Source organism: Bombina bombina, chromosome 1, assembly GCF_027579735.1.
Source record: "Bombina bombina isolate aBomBom1 chromosome 1, aBomBom1.pri, whole genome shotgun sequence".
Classification (NCBI taxonomy): Eukaryota; Metazoa; Chordata; class Amphibia; order Anura; family Bombinatoridae; genus Bombina; species Bombina bombina.
Genome location: NC_069499.1, coordinates 1,051,904,486 through 1,051,925,839, shown reverse-complemented (window position 1 = coordinate 1,051,925,839; position 21,354 = coordinate 1,051,904,486). Strand labels below are relative to the sequence as shown.

General features: G+C 37.7%; 1 protein-coding gene across 1 annotated transcript in view; it reads right to left on the bottom strand.

The window, feature by feature from the left end:
* Nucleotides 1-21,354, bottom strand: part of JPH2 (junctophilin 2) — a 223,990-nt gene that overhangs the window by 156,309 nt on the left and 46,327 nt on the right. The window contains exon 2 of the mRNA XM_053689809.1: nucleotides 12,470-13,250. Coding sequence (XP_053545784.1) covers nucleotides 12,470-13,250 — 781 coding nt within the window. The remainder of the gene's footprint in view (nucleotides 1-12,469; nucleotides 13,251-21,354) is intronic.

The following is a 21,354-nucleotide window of genomic DNA, read 5'->3' as shown; positions in this document are numbered from 1 at the left end:
CCTCCTCTCCCTGCACTTTCTGTCCTCTTAGCGATTCTGTGTTTTAAGATACAATCTGTAAATTCCATTGAATTGGTCAGTATTGCTTTAGACTTGATAAAGGAAGGAACTCTTCCGAAAGCTTGTCAACTTATAAATATATAGTTAGTCCAATAAAAAGTATTATTGCTCAATGCAATACTCTTGTTATTTTGATATATATATATAGTACATCTATAATAATTAATAATTATTTTTATTAATATTTTTTAATATGTTATATTTAATATTTCCACAACACTCCTTAAGATAACTCATTATTCATGTGCACTAACCAGACACCATATTAGCCCTGAAGCATGTTACACATACCGGTATTTTACATTTCTATGTTCTTCACAGGAATAGATATCTAGGTATAGGTATATATATATATATATATATATATATATATATATATATATTATATATATATATATATATATATATATATATACACAGTCTTTACCTTCTTCCAGGGGATCAGCACTATTTTATCATAACAACGTTTGGGGTGCTCTAGGTAAAACATGTACTGACATCTAAGAAACGATCCCGCAATCTCCGTTTAGAACTTTCACAAACTTTTAATGATATGTGAGGTTTTGGGGTGGTGCCCCTTCTTCAGACATATAACAAATAATACATCACCTTACCCCTTATATACCCCATCACCGAGTGTGTGTCAGTCACGGATCTCTGTTAGTGTATCCCATGCGCAATTGCGCATGCTCCGGGATATCTACAGCAAGAAGGACAGGACAAAATACTAAAAAGCAAAGTGGAAAAACGTAACAGGCATAATTATACCTTATTAGTGATCAACATCAAAGTATGCATAAATAGAATAATGCGGGTGAACAGACTAATACTCAAATACAAGTACAGTATTAACTGAGTATACTAGTAATACCAGATGCATCCAATATTCTGGTATTACTAGTATACTCAGTTAATACTGTACTTGTATTTGAGTATTAGTCTGTTCACCCGCATTATTCTGTTTATGCATACTTTGATGTTGATTGCTAATACGGTATAATTATGCCTAGTACGTTTTTCCACTTTGCTTTTTAGTATTTTGTCCTGTCCAGCTTGCCGTAGATATCCCGGCGCATGCAGAATTGTGCATGGAATATGCTAATGGAGATCCGTGACTGACACACACTCAGTGATGGGGTATATAAGAGGTAAGGTGATGTATTATTTTGTTATATGTCTGAAGAAGGGGCACCACCCCGAAACATCACATATCATTAAACGTTTGTGAAAGTTCTAAATGTAGAGTACAGGTTCGTTTCTTTGATGTGTGTATATATATATATATATATATATATATATATATATATATATATATATATATATATATGTATATATATATATAAATAGATAGATAAATAGATAGATAGATAGATAGATAGATAGATAGATATATGAATATATATTTAAGAATAAAATAAACGTTTTCTTGTATGTGAAGAACTGTTGGGTAAGCACAAGAGCAGTAAGTGTTAGGTTTTCTCTCCTGCACTCTCAATTGAAGTCAATGGGCAGAATAAGTTAATGCTCACGCTAAAACGCATGCACAAAAAGATTACTTTTAGCGATGTTTACTCTCAAGCAGGAACAATAAAAAGCGCACCACTTGTAACCTAGCCCAAAATGAACTAACTTTATCAGTAAAATGTTTTTAAATATAATGCAATGTTACAAAAAAAATATTCAATATATATTTTCCTGATATTCCAAAATTATTGTTTGGATAGATTAGTATAAACTTATGTTTTCTTCAAATATACTCAGTTTAATGAGTCTTCTCTGGGCTAGATAAAAAAAAACAAAAAACATTTATGTAACTAATATTTCCTGGAAAAAAAACTTGCAGCAACATCTCAAGTCAAATATTGTGTCAATCGTAAAGATTTGTGCTCGCCTCTTGGCACACCTGCATTATGCATTATAATAAATTGAGCAGCATCTATTTTGTAACTTTTCATCTCTCTGAGCATGGAACGAATTCCATTGTGAAGGAGGCACACTGTCTACACTAACATGTGCAAAATAAAAATTGAAAACAGATAAAGAGAAATGGAAAAAATATCCTATAATATAAAAGGCCAAGTGTGTTTGTCTGAAGCTGTCATGCGCAGTAGAGACAGCACGAGGACAAACACACCTGGCCTTACCCGACAGGCTGTTTGCGGCGGTGGGGCGAAAGTGGGCATGGCCAGATGGGAGCATGGGCGTGACGGGGCATGGTCAGGTCGTGGCATGGCGTGGTCGGGCACGGTCAGCGCAAGAGAGAGGGGAGAGAAATAGAAAGAGAGGGAGAGACAAAAAGAGATAGGAAAGAGCTAAAGAGATAGGAAACAGCTACAGAGAGAGGCAAGAGCTAAAGAAAGGGGAAAGAGATAAAGAGAGAGGAAAGAGCTAAAGAGAGAGGAAAGAGCTAAAGAGATAGGAAACAGCTACAGAGAGAGGCAAGAGCTAAAGAGAGGGGGAAGAGATAAAGAGAGAGGAAAGTGCTAAAGAGAGAGGAAAGAGCTAAAGAGATAGGAAACAGCTAAAGAGAGAGGCAAGAGCTTAAGAGAGGGGGAAGAGATAAAGAGAGAGGAAAGAGCTAAAGAGCGAGGAAAGAGCTAAAGAGATAGGAAACAGCTAAAGAGAGAGGAAAGAGCTAAAGAGAGAGGAAAGAGCTAAAGAGAGGGGGAAGAGCTAAAGATCAGGGGAAGAGCTAAAGAGAGGGGGAAGAGATAAAGAGGAGGGGGAAGAGCTAAAGAGAGGGGGAAGAGCAGAAGAGAGGGGAAAGAGCTGAAGAGAGGGTAAAGGGCTGACGAAAGGGGAGACAGCAAAAGAGAGGGAAGAGAGAGAAAAAGAGAGGGGGAGAGAGCAAAAGCGAGGGGGAGAGAAAAAATAAGAGGGAAAGAGAGAGCAAAATAGAGGGGGAGAGAGAGCAAAAGAAGAGAGGGGGAGAGAGAGGGGGGATAGTGGGGGAGAGAGAGCAAAAGAGAGGGGGGAAAGAGATCAATAGCGAGGGGAAGAGAGAGAGAAAAAGAGAGGGATGGAGAGAGAGCAAAAGAGAGAGGAAAGAGCAAAAATAGAGGGAAGAGAGAGAAAAAGTGAGGGGGGGAGAGAGAGCAATAGAGAGGGGGAGAGAGAACAAAAGAGAGGGATGGAGAGAGAGAGAGCAAAAGAGAGGGGAGAACGACAGAGCAAATGAGAGGGGAGAGAGACAGAGCAAAAGAGAGGGGGGAGAGAGAGAGCAAAAGAGAGGGGGAGAGAGAGAGCAAAAGAGAGGGATGGAGAGAAAGAGCTAAAGAGGGATGGAGAGAGAGAGCAAAAAAAAGGGGGAGAGACAGAGCAAAAGAGAGAGAACACAAAAGAGAGAGGGGAGAGAGAGAGCAAAAGAGAGGGGGGAGAGAGAGAGCAAAAGAGAGGTGGAGCGAGAGAGAGAGTGCAAAAGAGAGGTGGAGCGAGATAGAGCGCAAAAGAGAGGGGGAGAGAGCACAAAAGAGAGGGGGAGAGAGAGAGCAAGGGGTGGGACCGCTGTACTGCAAAAAATGGCCCGTGTAAACGGGTTTTAGGACTAGTATATATATATATAAATAAAGACAACCTTGTCAGCTTTGAAATAGTGAGACACAACAGTGAGATGTCGTCATAATGTTTTTTTTATTCCTCATGACAGATTCTCACCTTTTATATTTCATTTGGCTAAAGTTGAGTGTACCAGATCTTATGCAGGTACATTTTTAAATGATGTTTTACACTAGGGTGACCATATTGCCGCTTTAAAAAGGGACACATATGAAAAATACATATGTTAGGGCTGTTTTCAAGGCTGTCTAAAGAAATGTTTTGTATAAGAACCCTGACATATGTATTTTTCATGTGTCCCTTTTTAAAGCAGCAATATGGTCACCCTAGTTTACACATGTACTAAGACTTTAAAAAAATTGTGCGATAAAATAGGTACAGTATATCTTGTCTTGAAGATACACTTAAGTCAAAATTAAACTTTTGTGATTTAGCTAGAAGTGCATAGAATTTTAAAGAACTTACTAATTACTCATTCTTTTTATATGCACTCGTTCTAACGCACCAGCTCCTACTCAGCATGTGTATGCATTCACTGTGTATATGAGACTGAGAATTCCTGATGGCTGTCGTATGTTACAGGGGGCATGGTTATGGAGCAATATTTATCATGAAATAAAATCTACTGATAATTTGAAATTCAGAGTATGTGCTATTGCAATTTTACTTTATTTATTGTAGGATTTAAATTTGTAGTTAAAAGGACGTGAAACCCAAAACTTTTTCATCAAAATTCACAAAGAACATGCAATTTTATACAACTTTCTACTACTTCGATTTTCAAATTTGCTTTACTCTCTTGTTGAAGAAACAGCAATACATTACTGGGGGCTAGCTGGACACATCAGGTGAGTCAATGATGAGTCATATATCAGCAGCCACTAATCAGTAGCTAGCTCCCAGTAATGCATTGCTGCTCCTGAGTCTACCTGGATATGATTTTTAACAAACAATACCAAGAGAAGAAAGCAAATTAGATAATAGGAGTAAATTGATTAAGTGTTTAAAATTGGTTGCTCTATCTGAATCATGAAATAAAAAATTCTGGGTTTCATGTCTGCTTTAAACCATGCTCTGTTCCCTCCCTTTAACCCCAATACCGGGAATTTCAGAGGAAAATTGCACAAAGTACCAGAGAAAGTTTAGCATTTTTGATATTACTCTGTTTAAACAGAGGCATTGTTTTCTTGATTTACCTATGAAAACTATTTTTTTTTTTACGTAGACAAACAAAGGTATTGATCTAGGCTGATTTTGGTATATTTTATCCCCCTATTTGGCTGCCAAATACGGTCATATAAAAAAATCGTTAACTTTTAACTTAATACTTAAAACATATTCTGCTATTTGCAGAACATTGGAATGTGAAATATTTACAGTAAATACACACTATAACACTTTAGTAAATATGAATATTGCATAAATATGCTCCAATACACTTATATATATATACTAGGCGATAAGCCTGCCCAGAGGGCAGTCTATGTTTAAAAAACACAAACCCCCAAGCTAATTTTACTAAAAATAAAAAGGTTAAATTACAGAAAAAGCTATCCAAAATAAAAAAAATTAAAACTAAACTAATACCTCTATAAAAATAAAAAATCCCCCCAAAATAAAAACACCCTCTAATCTAATACTAAATTACCAATAGCCCTTAAAAGGGCCTTTTGTAAAGCATTGCACTAAGTTAAACAGCTCTTTTACTAACAAAAATTACCAATTACCCCCTAACAGTAAAGCTCCCTACCCAACCAACCCCCCCAAAATAAAAAAACCTAACACTAAACAATCCTAAACTACCCATTGCCCCTAAAGGGGTATTTGTATGGGTATTTCCCTTAAAAGGGCATTCAGCTCTTTTACTGCCTTAAAAGTGCAATCAGCTCTTTTACAGCCCATTAAATCACTAATCTTAAAAATAAAAAAAAATCCTAAAACTAAGCCTCAAATAGGTATTCACTGTTCCTGAAGTCCAGCGAAGAAGGTCTTCTTCCAGACGGCTCCATCATCTTCTATCTTCATCCTGTGCAAAGGAGGCGCGGAGCGGTCTTCCCTGATGCGCGGATCCGGAGCGGCGGTCCTCAGTGCCAGTCCTTAGTGGCGGTCTTCAGCGGCGGCAATCCTGAGAGGCGTGGAGGTTCCTCTTCATTGAATGGAAGGTACCGCAATCAATTTGGGGTACCTTGCATTCCTATTGGCTGAAATTTTGAAATCAGCCAATAGGATTAGAGCTACTGAAATCCTATTGGCTGTTTAAATCAGACAGTAAGATTTCAGTAGCTCTCATCCTATTGGCTAATTTCAAAATTTTAGCCAATAGGAATGCAAGGTACCCCAATAAATATGGGGTACCTTGCATTTAATCTTCAGTGTGCGACGGACGATCACATGAAGAGGAGCCACCATGTCACTGAGGAAAGCCGCTGCTGAAGACCGCCACTGAGGACCACCGCTGAGAACCGCAGCTGAAAACCGCTGCTGAGGATCTGTGCATCGGGAAAACCAGCTCTGCACGTCTGCTCCGCGCCACCTTCGCTCTGGATGAGGATAGAAGATGATGGAGCCGCCTGGAAGAAGACCTTCTCCACCGGACTTCAGGAACGATGAGTACCTATTTGGGGCTTAGTTTAAGGCTTTTTTTATTTTATATTTTTTTTTATTTTTATGATTAGGGATTTAATGGGCTTATAAAAGAGCTGAATGCCCTTTTAAGGGCAATGCCCATACAAATGCCCCTTTAGGGGCAATGGGCAGTTTAGGTTTTGTTAGTGTTAGGTTTCTTTATTTTGGGGGGTTTTAATTGTTGGGGGGACTTAGTATTTTTTAAATGTAAAAGAGCTGTTTAACTTAGGACAATGCCCCACAAAAGGCCCTTTTAAGGGCTATTGGTAGTTTAGTTTAGATTAGGCGGTGTTTTTATTTTGGGGTGCTTTTTACTTTCATAGGGATTAGGTTTAATTTTTTTTATTTTTGATAATTTTGTTTAATTTTTTCTGTAATTTTAGAGTTTTTTATTTTTTATAATTTTAGATAAATTTTTTTGAAATTTATTGTTAGGTTTTATTATTTCAATTGTAACGTAGTATTGGGGTTCATTTAGGGGGTGTTAGGTTAGGGGGCTTAGTAATTAAATGAGTTATTTGTGTTGTGGCGGGATTGGCGGTTTAGGAGTTAATATGTTAATTAGGTTTATTGCAATGTGGTTGTTTGGCGGTTTAGGGGTTAATAAGTTAATTAGGTTTTTTGCAATGTGGGGGGTTAGCGATTTAGGGGTTAATATTTTAATTATGCCATTTGCGTTGTTAAATTTGCGGATTAGGGGTTACTTACTTTATTATTTTGAGATGTGGGGGTTGGCGGTTTAGGTGTTTGTTAATACTTCGTATGGGAGGTTACGTTTTTTTTGCTATACTTTGTTAGGTGGCTAGGTTTTTTTGTTATTTCGTGCAGGCGTTTTTTTTTAAGGCTTCTTTTGCCTATGCTGCATCCAGGTGGATTCTTAAAATGGCAGGGTGGTGAAAGAATCCACCGACGGAGGCTTTGCTGCATCCAGGTGGATTCTTTTGGCTGCGCACGCAGCCAACATTCTTTTGGCTGCCTCGCGCAGCAAACATTCCTTTGAGGATGCGTGCGCAACTGGTGACGGACGTGTTACAAACAAGATTATAGTATAGATATATATGTCTATATGTGTGTACATACAGGGCCGGTACTAGGATTTTTTGGCCACACAGGCAAGGATCCATTTTGCTGCCCCCCCCATTACATACCATCCCATTGCTAGTTAAAAGGGAATGAAACCCACATTTTTTCTTTCATGATTCAGCTAGAACATTACATTTTAAGCAACTTTCTAATTAACTCCTATTATCATTTTTTTCTTCATTCTCTTGGTATCTGTATTTGAAAAGCAGGAATGTAAGCTTAGGAGCAGTACTTGTTGATTGGTAGCTAAATTCAAATCAATCAGTGGTAGTGCAGCATTGCAAATCAAACAATGGCAGTGCAGCATAACAAATCAAACAGTGGTAGCACTATAATGCAAATGAAACAGTGGTAGCGCTGCATAACAAATCAAACAGTTGTGCTGCATAGCAAATCAGACAGTGGTTGTGCTGTGCTGCATAGCAAATCAGACAGTGGTTGTGCTGCATAGCAAATCAGACAGTGGTTGAGCTGCATAGCACATCAGACGCTGGTTCATTGTGCTGCATAACACATCAGACAATGGTTGTGCTGCATAACTAATATATATATATATATATATATATATATATATATATATATATATATATATATATTATATACAGTATCTCACAAAAGTGAGTACACCCCTCACATTTTTGTAACTATTTTATTATATCTTTTCATGTGACAACACTGAAGAAATGACACTTTGCTACAATGTAAACTAGTGAGTGTACAGCCTGTATAACAGTGTCAATTTGCTGTCCCCTCAAAATAACTCAACACACAGACATTCATGTCTTAACCGTTGGCAACAAAAGTGAGTACACCCCTAAGTGGAAATGTCCAAATTGGGCCCAAAGTGTCAATGTTTTGTGTGGCCACCATTTTTTTCCAGCACTGCCTTAACCCTCTTGGGCATGTAGTTCACCAGAGCTTCACAGGTTGCCACTGATGTCCTCTTCCACTTCTCCATGACGACATCACAGAACACTTCCCCACCTTCCGTTTGAAGATGCCCCACAGATGCTCAAAAGGTTTTAGGTCTGGAGACATGCTTGGCCAGTCCATCACCTTTACCCTTAGCTTCTTTAGCAAGGCAGTGGTCGTCTTGCAGGTGTGTTTGGGGTCGTTTTCATGTTGGAATACTGCCCTGCAGCCCAGTCTCCGAAGGGAGGGGATCAAGCCCTGCTTCAGTATGTCACAGTACATGTTGGCATTCATGGTTCCCTCAATGAACTGTAGCTCCCCAGTGCCGGCAAAACTCATGCAGGGCCAGACCATGACACTCCCACCAACATGCTTGACTGTAGGCAAGACACACTTGTCTTTGTACTCCTCACCTGGTTGCTGCCACTCACGATTGACACCATCTGAACCAAATAAGTTTATCTTGGTCTGATTGGACCAATTATAATCCATGTCCTTAGTCTGCTTGTCTTCAGCAAACTGTTTGCGGGTTTTCTTGTGCATCATCTTTAGAAGAGGCTTCCTTCTGGGACGACAGCCATGCAGACCAATTTTATGCAGTGTGCGGCGTATGGTCTGAGCGCTGACAGGCTAACCCCACACCCCTCCAACCTCAGCAGCAATGCTGGCAGAACTCATACATCTATTTCCCAAAGACAAAGACACTGAGCACATGCATTCAACTTCTGAGTGGAACCTGTCCTGTGAAACTGCTGCATGGTCTTGCCCTCCATGTTGCAGCTCAGTTTCAAGTCTTGGCAATCTTCTTATAGTCTAGGCCATCTATATGTAGAGCAACAATTCTTTTTTTCAGATCCTCAGAGAGTTCTTTGCCATGAGGTGCCATCTTGAACTTCCAGTGACCAGTATGAGAGAGTGTGAGAGCGATAACACCTAATTTAATACACCTGCTCCCCATTCACACCTGAGATCTTGTAACACTAATGAGTCACATGACAATGGGGAGGGAAAATTGGCTAATTGGGCCCAATTTGGACATTTAAACTTAGGGGTGTACTCACTGTTGTTGCCAACGGTTTAGACATTAATGGCTGTGTGTTAAGTTATTTTGAGGGGACAGCAAATTTACACTGTTATACAGGCTGTACACTCACTACTTTACATTGTAGCAAAGTGCCAATTCTTCAGTGTTGTCACATGAAAAGATATAATAAAATATTTACAAAAATGTGAGGGGTGTACTCACTTTTGTGAGATACTGTATATATATATATATATATATATATATATATATATATATATATATATGCACAGATATATTTAAAAGGGTAAATTACCTAAATCTAAATGATTTATCATTACTAACTGCCAGTGACATATATGAATGAGGGGGCAAAGTGTGAGTTAAACTGCCCCGAAGGACTTACCTCCTCCATTTTTCCCTCAGTGGCCATGTCGTTAATAGTCAGCAAGGAACTTCTCCAGGTGGGAGCAGCTAGACACACCAGTCAGTCAATGCCATCCATTCATAAAGCTTTGGGATGCCATTATGCCAAAGTCGCTAATCTGTCTAAGTGCCAGAATAAGGTAGGGCAGCCAGCAGCACATGTAACCCACCCCTGCCCTGTGTGCTGAAACTGAAACCAAGCATTGCTTCACGGGGGCATAGGCGGGGCAAGGTGTCCAAAGCATGCGCAGCGCCTGACCCTGACACTTCAGTCTTCAGCTCAAGTTTCTCAAGCATTGGGGTTGTGGCTTGCAGTCTTTAAAAACTAGCAGCAGCCATCACAGCCAAGGGATGAATAAATGTCATGATGATGGGCTATTGGCAATATATGTTGCACTGTGCACAAAGTGTTGGCTGCCTGTCTGACATGCAGACTAAGTTTTTTACCCCAGACAGGCAGCCAACACTTTGTGCGCTTTGCAGCACAATATATATTGCCAATAGCCCATCATCATGAAATTTATTAAGCCCTTGGCTGTGAAGTGATGGCTGCCGCTAGTTTTTAAATGGAAAAAATGAACAAGAAAAGTCATAAACTCCTGCTGGCACTGGCAGTGTGCCTTAAGGAAATTGGAAATATGAGTTAAGAAACTCAACTCGAGTTGCATGCACCTGTTTTAATGCACTCCCCCCCCTGCTTGGGCACCCTAAGGCGGCTGCCTAGTGCCTGTATGCAAGCACCGGTGTTGTGTACATATGTATTTATGTGTTTATATGTGTATATATGTCTGTAAATACATAAATACACATATAAATATATAAATACATTTGTACACACATATTGTAATGTATTTTTGAAGTATTTTGTGTCACTTATTTGTTTTGCAAAATAGTTAACCAGAGTCCTGAGGATGTGGTAATCATTCTAGCTAAAATCGTGATTGTGCTCAAGCGATCGCATTTACTTTCAACTTGTAATCTGATCAGTAAACCCGACGAACACAAACACCTGCGATATACCCCTCATCGCTCATGTGTAACTGTTAGCGCTCCACTCGTATTTTGGCCCACAGTGTTTTCGCTTGGCTTTTCTAACAGAATGCACTAATGAAGTAGAACATTTTATTTCTGATCTAGCGTATGCCATTAAGTACAGTCATTTTGTGTTCTTAGTCGCTCTATAATGTAATTTGCTAACACCTTATTTGTAGTGTTACTAAGATAGTATATTTATGTCTTAGTGTGTGTTTCAGTTAAGTCATGTCAGTATGTTATGTTAGTTCTATGTATGTATTCTATACCATGTTTGAGAAGCTACTTATTGTATAGTGTTTTACCAGTTCAAAACAATGGACAGGGTAGAAAAGCCTGATGTAAACCATATTGAATGGAGGAAAGGCTTTGGCCATCATATACTAACTGATGGGAATATAATATTCCCTACCTGCAGTTATTATAACATAAGCATTACCTCATGCAGCGCCACCCGTCAGTCACTCCAAACAAACTTGTTTGAAGTTATTTTTTTCCATCACGTCAGAGGTGGTGCGAACCTGCAATGCAAGAGCTTCAAAGCAGCCAGTGCATTTAGTAGATGGAGCCCTTTCACTATCAATTATTACAGTGATTTGCATACATTTTTACTCCTTAAATGTTTCCGCATTTAAATGAAATGTATCATGCCTTGTACCACTTGGTTTATACAACATACCTTTTGAAGGTGCAAAATATTTTATTGTGAAGAAAATGCAAATGACATATACCAAAATAGGCCTACATCGATACCTCTGGCTGATATATATATATAATTTTGGGGGCCAATTTGGAGAACTTGGCCAGTTCTATTACACCAAATGATAGTTACCCCATTGCATCATTTTAGACATAGCTGCAGGTTAAGACCTTAAAATTATCGAAAATAATTAAAACAAATTAAATCTTTTTATGTTTTTTGTTTTTTTTTATAATTTTTGGTTATTTTACAATAATGTATTAATTATTTGAATAAATAGCTAGTGGAAATGTTCATCCATTGAAAGCTCTTTTAACGCCAACATTTTTTTAAATAAAATAGGTAGCAAGAATTGCTAAAAATTCTCTGGTACTTTTGCCAAAGGTTTCTCTGAAATTCCCAGTAATGAAGGGGTTAAAAATTATAGAAAACCCACATTGATTAAAAATAGTATTGTATGCATGTCTTAATCTGCATCATTTTAGACATAGCTGCAGATTAAGACCTTAAAATTATTGAAAATAATTAAAACAAATTAAATCTCTTTATGTTTGTTTTTTTTATAATTTTTGGTTATTTTTCAATAATGTATTACTTATTTGAATAAATAGCTAGTGGAAATGTTCATCCATTGAAAACTCTTTTAACACCAAATTTTTTTAAATAAAATAGCAGGAATTGCTAAAAATTCTCTGGTACTTTTGCCAAAGGTTTCTCTGACATTCCCAGTAGTGAAGGGGTTAAAAAAGTATAGAAAAACCACATTGATTAAAAAAAGTATTGTATGCATGTTTTCTGGTTCACAAGATATATTTTAAAGAACTGCTGGTATCAGAATTGTGTGGTTTTAACTGTTCATACATAGCATGGCATGCAAATTTCAGAACCTACTTTATGCATCCTTTTTTTAAGCACCCGTGATAATATTATAAGATTGTATAAGAGTAAAGGATTAGTATTTTGAGCATCATGGGACAAAATAAATATTTTAGCAAGATATGTAGTAATAAGCAAAAATATACATAGAATAATAAATATCTATTTTTCTCTCCTACCTGGAGGCTGCAATCTCTGATTTTTGTCTTGCAATTGTTGCTGCTCTCAGAGCTCCTTCAATACTTCGGTCTACCTTCTGCCTAATCTTTGCACTCTTTAATGGTATTACTCTTTTCTTCATCCCTTTTATGAAAACATTGTTCCTATACTTTCCTTCTTCCTTTCTTCCATCTGGAAAAACGGTACAACCGTATCCATGTCTTAGATTGTCTAGCCACTCGCCTTCATATTTCAGCCCACTGGACCTCTCACTTACTCCAAAGCCTGACCGTTTGTCATTCTTCCATTCACCTTGGTAGACCTCAGTGGTGGTAGCATCAATGTCGGACTCAATTGGTTGAAACTCTTCTGATTCCATTCCATCCCCAAAGCTTACAGTAGAGTTGGCATCACTTGCTGCAGAACTAATTCCACTTTCACTCTTCAAGAAGCTCAGCTTACTTCTTTGAGATGAAAGAGAAGTCTTTGAATCTGATTTTCTCAGTTTACCCAAGAGTGATCCTCTTCTGAAAAGGCCCCGTTTTTTATCCTTTAGGGATTCTGTGTCAGAATAAAGGGAGAGGGCAAATCCTCCTCGGGTGATTGTGGGTGCCACAATATTATCTGGAGAAGCAGAAATAGCATCATGTTGTACCAGTGTCCCATTGCTATGCTCACTACGTAGAGATGTTAAGGAGGTACGCAGAGGAGAACGAACCACAGCAGCCATTCCGTATGGAACACTCTGACGAACACCATATCCATGTCGCATTCCATTTGTAAATTGTCCCTGGTATGTCCCTAAAGGGAAGATAATTCAAAGTAAGAAACTTTGTCAATGAAATATTAATAACATTTGTATAATGTGCATTGGTATTAATATTTTCAGAGAAATGGAGCCCATAAATTTAAGTAAACATTGCAAATCGAAAAATATATATACATAGATTTTTCTCTTATGCCCATTTTTGTTGTGTACAGCGTATGCTATCCATCACCTCCATATCTTACTTGGTCTTGTTCTACTTTTTAATGAATACCCTCTCCACTCAAAACTGCCTATTATATTTAATACCATTTTTTAACGCAGCATTGTTAAATAATTTTTATTTGTGTTATCAAATAAGCCCTTAGCACTTTAAACCAGGAACCTAAAACAATTACAGCCCTTTGCCTAAAATGTGACACAAAAGGGTGGATCTACAAAAATCCCCATATATGTTAGCAGTTATTTTCTGTTAAAAATCATTAGATAAATTTTTTTAAGGATTGTGAACAACCCCAAAATTAGAAAGGTGAAAAGATTTTAATTTCACATCTTAAGTTTCATACGGCTAGATTTAGAGTTCTGCGGCCAAAGGGGTGCGTTAGCTACGCATGCTTTTTTTCCCCCGCACCTTTTAAATACCGCTGGTATTTAGAGTTCACAGAATGGCTGCGTTAGGCTCCAAAAAGGGAGCGTAGAGCATATTTACCGCCACTGCAAATCTAAATACCAGCTTTGCTTACGGACGCGGCCAGCTTCAAAAACGTGCTCGTGCACGATTCCCCCATAGGAAACAATGGGGCTGTTTGAGCTGAAAAAAAACCTTACACCTGCAAAAAAGCAGCATTCAGCTCCTAACGCAGCCCCATTGTTTTCTATGGGGAAACACTTCCTACGTCTGCACCTAACACTCTAACATGTACCCCGAGTCTAAACACCCCTAACCTTACACTTATTAACCCCTAATCTGCCGCCGCCGCTATCGCTGACACCTGCATATTTTTTTTAACCCCTAATCTGCCGCTCCGTATACTGCCGCTACCTACATTATACCTATGTACCCCTAATCTGCTGCCCCTAACACCGCCGACTCCTATATTATATTTATTAACCCCTAATCTGCCCTCCACAACGTCGCCGCCAGCTACCTACAATAATTAACCCCTAATCTGCCGATCGGATCTCGCCGCTAGTCTAATAAATGGATTAACCCCTAAAGCTAAGTCTAACCCTAACACTAACACCCCCCTAAGTTAAATATAATTTAAATCTAACAAAATAAATTAACTCTTATTATATAAATTATTCCTATTTAAAGCTAAATACTTACCTGTAAAATAAACCCTAATATAGCTACAATATAAATTATAATTATATTGTAGCTATTTTAGGATTAATATTTATTTTACAGGCAACTTTGTAATTATTTTAAACAGGTACAATAGCTATTAAATAGTTAATAACTATTTAATAGCTAAAATAGTTAAAAAAATTACAAAATTACCTGTAAAATAAATCCTAACCTAAGTTACAATTAAACCTAACACTAAACTATCAATAAATTAATTAAATAAACTACCTACAATTACCTACAATTAAACCTAACAGTACACTATCAATAAATTAATTAAATAAAATACCTACAAATAACTACAATGAAATAAACTAACTAAAGTATAAAAAATAAAAAAGAACTAAGTTACAAAAAATAAAAAAATATTTACAAACATTAGAAAAATATTACAACAATTTTAAACTAATTACACCTACTCTAAGCCCCCTAATAAAATAACAAAGACCCCCAAAATAAAAAAATGCCCTACCCTATTCTAAATTTAAAAAGTTCAAAGCTCTTTTACCTTACCAGCCCTGAAAAGGGCCCTTTGCGGGGCATGCCAAAAGAATTCAGCTCTTTTGCCTGTAAAAAAAAAAACATACAATACCCCCCCCCCCAATATTACAACCCACCACCCACATACCCCTAATCTAACCCAAACCCCCCTTAAATAAACCTAACACTAAGCCCCTGAAGATTTCCCTACCTTGTCTTCACCTCACCGGGTTCAGCGATCGGTCCAGAAGAGGGTCCGAAGTCTAGATCCAAGCGGCGGCTGAAGAACTCCATCATCGGGCTGAAGTCGGAAGTCCATCATCGGGATGAAGTCTTCTATCAAGCCGCATCTTCAATCTTCTTTCTTCCGGAGCGGAGCGGAGCCATCTTCTTCCCAGCCGACGCGGATCCAACCTCTTCAAGCGACGCCTACTCGCCGAATGACGGTTCCTTTAAATGACGCCATCCAAGATGGCGTCCCTCGAATTCCGATTGGCTGATAGGATTCTATCAGTCAATCGGAATTAAGGTAGGAATATTCTGATTGGCTGATGGAATCAGCCAATCAGATTCAAGTTCAATCCGATTGGCCGATCCAATCAGCCAATCAGATTGAGCTTGCATTCTATTGGCTGATCTGAACAGCCAATAGAATGCGAGCTCAATCTGATTGGCTGATTGGATCAGCCAATCGGATTGAACTTGAATCTGATTGGCTGATTCCATCAGCCAATCAGAATATTCCTACCTTAATTCCGATTGGCTGATAGAATCCTATCAGCCAATTGGAATTCGAGGGACGCCATCTTGGATGACGTCATTTAAAGGAACCGTTATTCGGCGAGTAGGCGTCGCTTGAAGAGGTTGATTCCGCGTCGGCTGGGAAGAAGATGGCTCCGCTCCGCTCCGGAAGAAAGAAGATTGAAGATGCGGCTTGATAGAAGACTTCATCCCGATGATGGACTTCCGACTTCAGCCCGATGATGGAGTTCTTCAGCCGCCGCTTGGATCAAGACTTCAGACCCTCTTCTGGACCGATCGCTGAACCCGGTGAGGTGAAGACAAGGTAGGGAGATCTTCAGGGGCTTAGTGTTAGGTTTATTTAAGGGGGGTTTGGGTTAGATTAGGGTATGTGGGTGGTGGGTTGTAATGTTGGGGGGGGTATTGAATGTTTTTTTTTACAGGCAAAAGAGCTGAATTCTTTGGGGCATGCCCCGCAAAGGGCCCTTTTCAGGGCTGGTAAGGTAAAAGAGCTTTGAACGTTTTTAATTTAGAATAGGGTAGGGCATTTTTTTATTTTGGGGGTCTTTGTTATTTTATTAGGGGGCTTAGAGTAGGTGTAATTAGTTTAAAATTGTTGTAATATTTTTCTAAAGTTTGTAAATATTTTTTTATTTTTTGTAACTTAAATCTTTTTTATTTTTTGTACTTTAGTTAGTGTATTTCATTGTAGTTATTTGTAGGTATTGTATTTAATTAATTTATTTATAGTGTAGTGTTAGGTTTAATTGTAGATAATTGTAGGTATTTTATTTAATTAATTTATTGATAGTGTAGTGTTAGGTTTAATTGTAACTTAGGTTAGGATTTATTTTACAAGCAATTTTGTAATTATTTTAACTAGGTAACTATTAAATAGTTATTAACTATTTAATAGCTATTGTACCTGGTTAAAATAAATACAAAGTTGCCTGTAAAATAAATATTAATCCTAAAATAGCTACAATATAATTATAATTTATATTGTAGCTATATTAGGGTTTATTTTACAGGTAAGTATTTAGTTTTAAATAGGATTAATTTATTTAATAAGAGTTCATTTATTTCGTTAGATAAAAATTATATTTAACTTAGGGGGGTGTTAGTGTTAGGGTTAGACTTAGCTTTAGGGGTTAAAAAATGTATTAGAATAGCGGTGAGCTCCAGTCGGCAGATTAGGGGTTAATGTTGAAGTTAGGTGTCGGCGATGTTAGGGAGGGCAGATTAGGGGTTAATACTATTTATTATAGGGTTATTGAGGTGGGAGTGAGGCGGATTAGGGGTTAATACATTTATTATAGTAGCAGTGCAGTTCGGTCGGCAGATTAGGGGTTAATAAGTGTAGGTAAGGTAGTGGAGACGTTGGGGGGGCAGATTAGGGGTTAATAAATATTATGTAGGTGTCGGCAATGTTAGGGGCAGCAGATTAGGGGTACATAGGGATAATGTAGCTGGAGGAGGTGTACGGAGCGGCAGATTAGGGGTTAAAAAAATTTAATAGAGTGGCGGCGGTGTGGGGGGGGCCTCGGTTTAGCGGTACATTGGTAGTTTATGGGTGTTAGTGTACTTTAGAGCACAGTAGTTAAGAGCATTATAAACTGGCGTTAGCCCAGAAAGCTCTTAACTCCTGACTTTTTTCTGCGGCTGGAGTTTTGTCGTTAGATTTCTAACGCTCACTTCAGCCATGACTCTAAATACCGGCGTTAGGAAGATCCCATTGAAAAGGTAGGATACGCAAATGGCGTAGGGGGATCTGCGGTATGGAAAAGTCACGGCTGCAAAGTGAGCGTTAGACCCTTTCCTGACTGACTCCAAATACCAGAGGGCGGTAAAAATCAGCGTTAGGAGCCTCTAACGCTGGTTTTGACGGCTACCGCCCAACTCTAAATCTAGCCGTAAATCTTAAAACATGTTTAGTGGCACATTTTGTATAATAATGTCTAGATGTACTTATCATTTAGTTTATAGTTTTTCATTTAACTACCATTATATTACAGTTATGTAGACCTTATGGTTGCCCAGTCATATATAGTTCTTAATGTTGGCCCCATTTTATTTTTTTCTTATATTTTGACTCCAAACTAGTGTTGGGATGTCTGTGACGTGTCCCTCATTACTGCAAAATGTTTGATGATGTCATTAGGTATGGTCATGTCAAGTTATCTAAATGTCCAGTTATCCACATAAATTCAAGTGAAAAAATTATACTGACCTTTGCAAATATTGGCCTAGATTATGAGTGGTGTGCAAAATTGCGCTTTTCGTGAGCGCGATATTTGCGCTCCACTCAGTAATATCGGCACACGCGAATGTGCGCTGGTATTACAAGTTAAGCACAATGCGAATGCAACCTCACGTTCGCATTGTGTGGAAGCTTTGCATTCACAAAAACGTTCTTCCGTAGGCTCCAGTGGGAGCCTCCTTCTCATGCCGTGAGACATGGCAGAGAACCTAGCACAACGCAGGGCATAAGTTGCGCAGCGTGGGACAGAAAATGTATAATATATATGTATATGAATATATACATATATATTTATGTGTTTATATGTGTCTATACACTTATTAACACATACATATATAAGCATATACATATATATTAACAGCATAAACACAATCCCCATAGACTGCAATATAAAGGCACTTTCAGTGCCGTTTTATCTAACACCCCACATCTCCTCACTTTAGCCCCTTATAACTGCTTCGTGCAGTTTTTATTAAAAAATAAAGATACTACTATTTTTTTATTTCACTTGTGGGGCAATTGGGGGACTGACCTCTTGTCAATTTTACTTAGCAACAAATGCTACCTCGATCTTATGGTAGCATTAACCAGTCACTTGTAATGGCGGGTTATTTAATGTGCGCTAGTAAAAGAGGAAAATTTGCTCCTTTACGGGCACGCCTTAAATTAGCGCTTCACTTGTAATCTAGCCCATTATAAGGAGCAGAAGTTATTCATAATAACTAAGGTTAATAATAGTAAAAGAAAAATTAAATAAAAATAACAATTTATTGCAATTTTTACATTTAAAAAAAAAAAAAGTAAATTAATTTAATACACATTGCAAATAATTTCTTGTCAGATTATTTTAAGCAATTACAGGGGATGTGTGCAATTTATTTAAAAAAAAACCCTTTCGAGATTGACATATTAATGTTTGACACCTATTTTTTAATGACCTTAGGCTTGATATAGTTCAGGCTATTAAGTTCCAAATGCAGCGAGTTGGTAGATACCATGCTAGTCTGTGCTTTGTAGATAGATAGATAGATAGATAGATAGATAGATAGATAGATAGATAGATAGATAGATAGGCAGACAGGCAGACAGGAAGACAGACAGACAGGCAGACAGACAGATAGTTAGATAGATAATTGTTGTGCTGTAGCAGTAGCACTAGCTACTATTTTAACTTTACACAACTTTAAAAAGCTGCTATCCAGCTGCTCCTCTGATGCCATGACGATTATCACCTTAGGAAATAAGGGGTTAACCAATTTCCATAAATAAATAATGTTAACAAAAAGTTGTTGAACCAAATGGCCTCATGAACAATCTTAGATGAAACTAAATAATTTTTTTTGCTTTTTTTTCTTGCACATATCAACTTAAATGTGTACTTGATTCTCTGGGAATTAACGTTTGTCTGAAATTACACAAAATTATAGTTTTAATGTAATTCTTATTGTCTCAAGTAAAAATAAAGGGATGTCCATTTAATTTAAAGGGATGTCCATTTAATTAGAGCATTTTTATTTTTAAATAAAGTCCTTCTTTTAGCCACTGTGTTTAACCACGCCAAGTTGAATGCTGTGCTACCTCTATATATGGTGATAATATTAAGGTTTAAATGTACTATCTGTGCAGGTGGACAGGTTTGCAAGTAGTGAACCTGTCTGCCTGCAATCGTCACTTGCGATGTTTCATTGTACAGCAAAATGTAACAATACACATTGCACAAAAGGCTTCTTGTGCAATGCCCCCCTCCTGCCCCAGCGCAACCAATTGCGCTAGAGCAGGGACTGTCAATCACCCAAACAAGTCAGCGTTGGGGTGATTGATCTCACAACTTCTGAGGTGGCAGAGATGAAAGAGAAGCAGTTTTCACTTCTTAATACAATTACCACTAAAGATATTTATCTATTTTTTATATTATAACTTAGGTTGGGATGGGACATATATGGATATACTATATATATATATATATATATATATATATATATATATATATATATATATATATATATATAAAACATAATTTATGTAAGAACTTACCTGATGATAAATTCATTTCTTTCATATTAGCAAGAGTCCATGAGCTAGTGACGTATGGGATATACATTCCTACCAGGAGGGGCAAAGTTTCCCAAACCTCAAAATGCCTATAAATACACCCCTCACCACACCCACAATTCAGTTTAACGAATAGCCAAGAAGTGGGGTGATAAAAAAGTGCGAAAGCATATAAAATAAGGAATTGGAATAATTGTGCTTTATACAAAAATCATAACCACCCCAAAAAAAGGGCGGGCCTCATGGACTCTTGCTAATATGAAAGAAATGAATTTATCAGGTAAGTTCTTACATAAATTATGTTTTCTTTCATGTAATTAGCAAGAGTCCATGAGCTAGTGACGTATGGATTAATGATTACCCAAGATGTGGATCTTTCCACGCAAGAGTCACTAGAGAGGGAGGGATAAAATAAAGACAGCCAATTCCTGCTGAAAATAATCCACACCCAAAATAAAGTTTAAAGAAAAACATAAGCAGAAGATTCAAACTGAAACCGCTGCCTGAAGTACTTTTCTACCAAAAACTGCTTCAGAAGAAGAAAATACATCAAAATGGTAGAATTTAGTAAAAGTATGCAAAGAGGACCAAGTTGCTGCTTTGCAAATCTGATCAATCGAAGCTTCATTCCTAAATGCCCAGGAAGTAGAAACTGACCTAGTAGAATGAGCTGTAATCCTTTGAGGCGGAGTTTTACCCGACTCAACATAGGCAAGATGAATTAAAGATTTCAACCAAGATGCCAAAGAAATGGCAGAAGCTTTCTGGCCTTTTCTAGAACCGGAAAAGATAACAAATAAACTAGAAGTCTTTCGGAAAGACTTAGTAGCTTCAACATAATATTTCAAAGCTCTAACAACATCCAAAGAATGCAATGATTTCTCCTTAGAATTCTTAGGATTAGGACATAATGAAGGAACCACAATTTCTCTACTAATGTTGTTAGAATTCACAACTTTAGGTAAAAATTCAAAAGAAGTTCGCAACACTGCCTTATCCTGATGAAAAATCAGAAAAGGAGACTCACAAGACAGAGCAGATAATTCAGAAACTCTTCTGGCAGAAGAGATTGCCAAAAAGAACAAAACTTTCCAAGAAAGTAATTTAATGTCCAATGAATGCATAGGTTCAAACGGAGGAGCTTGAAGAGCCCCCAGAACCAAATTCAAACTCCAAGGAGGAGAAATTGACTTAATGACAGGTTTTATACGAACCAAAGCTTGTACAAAACAATGAATATCAGGAAGATTAGCAA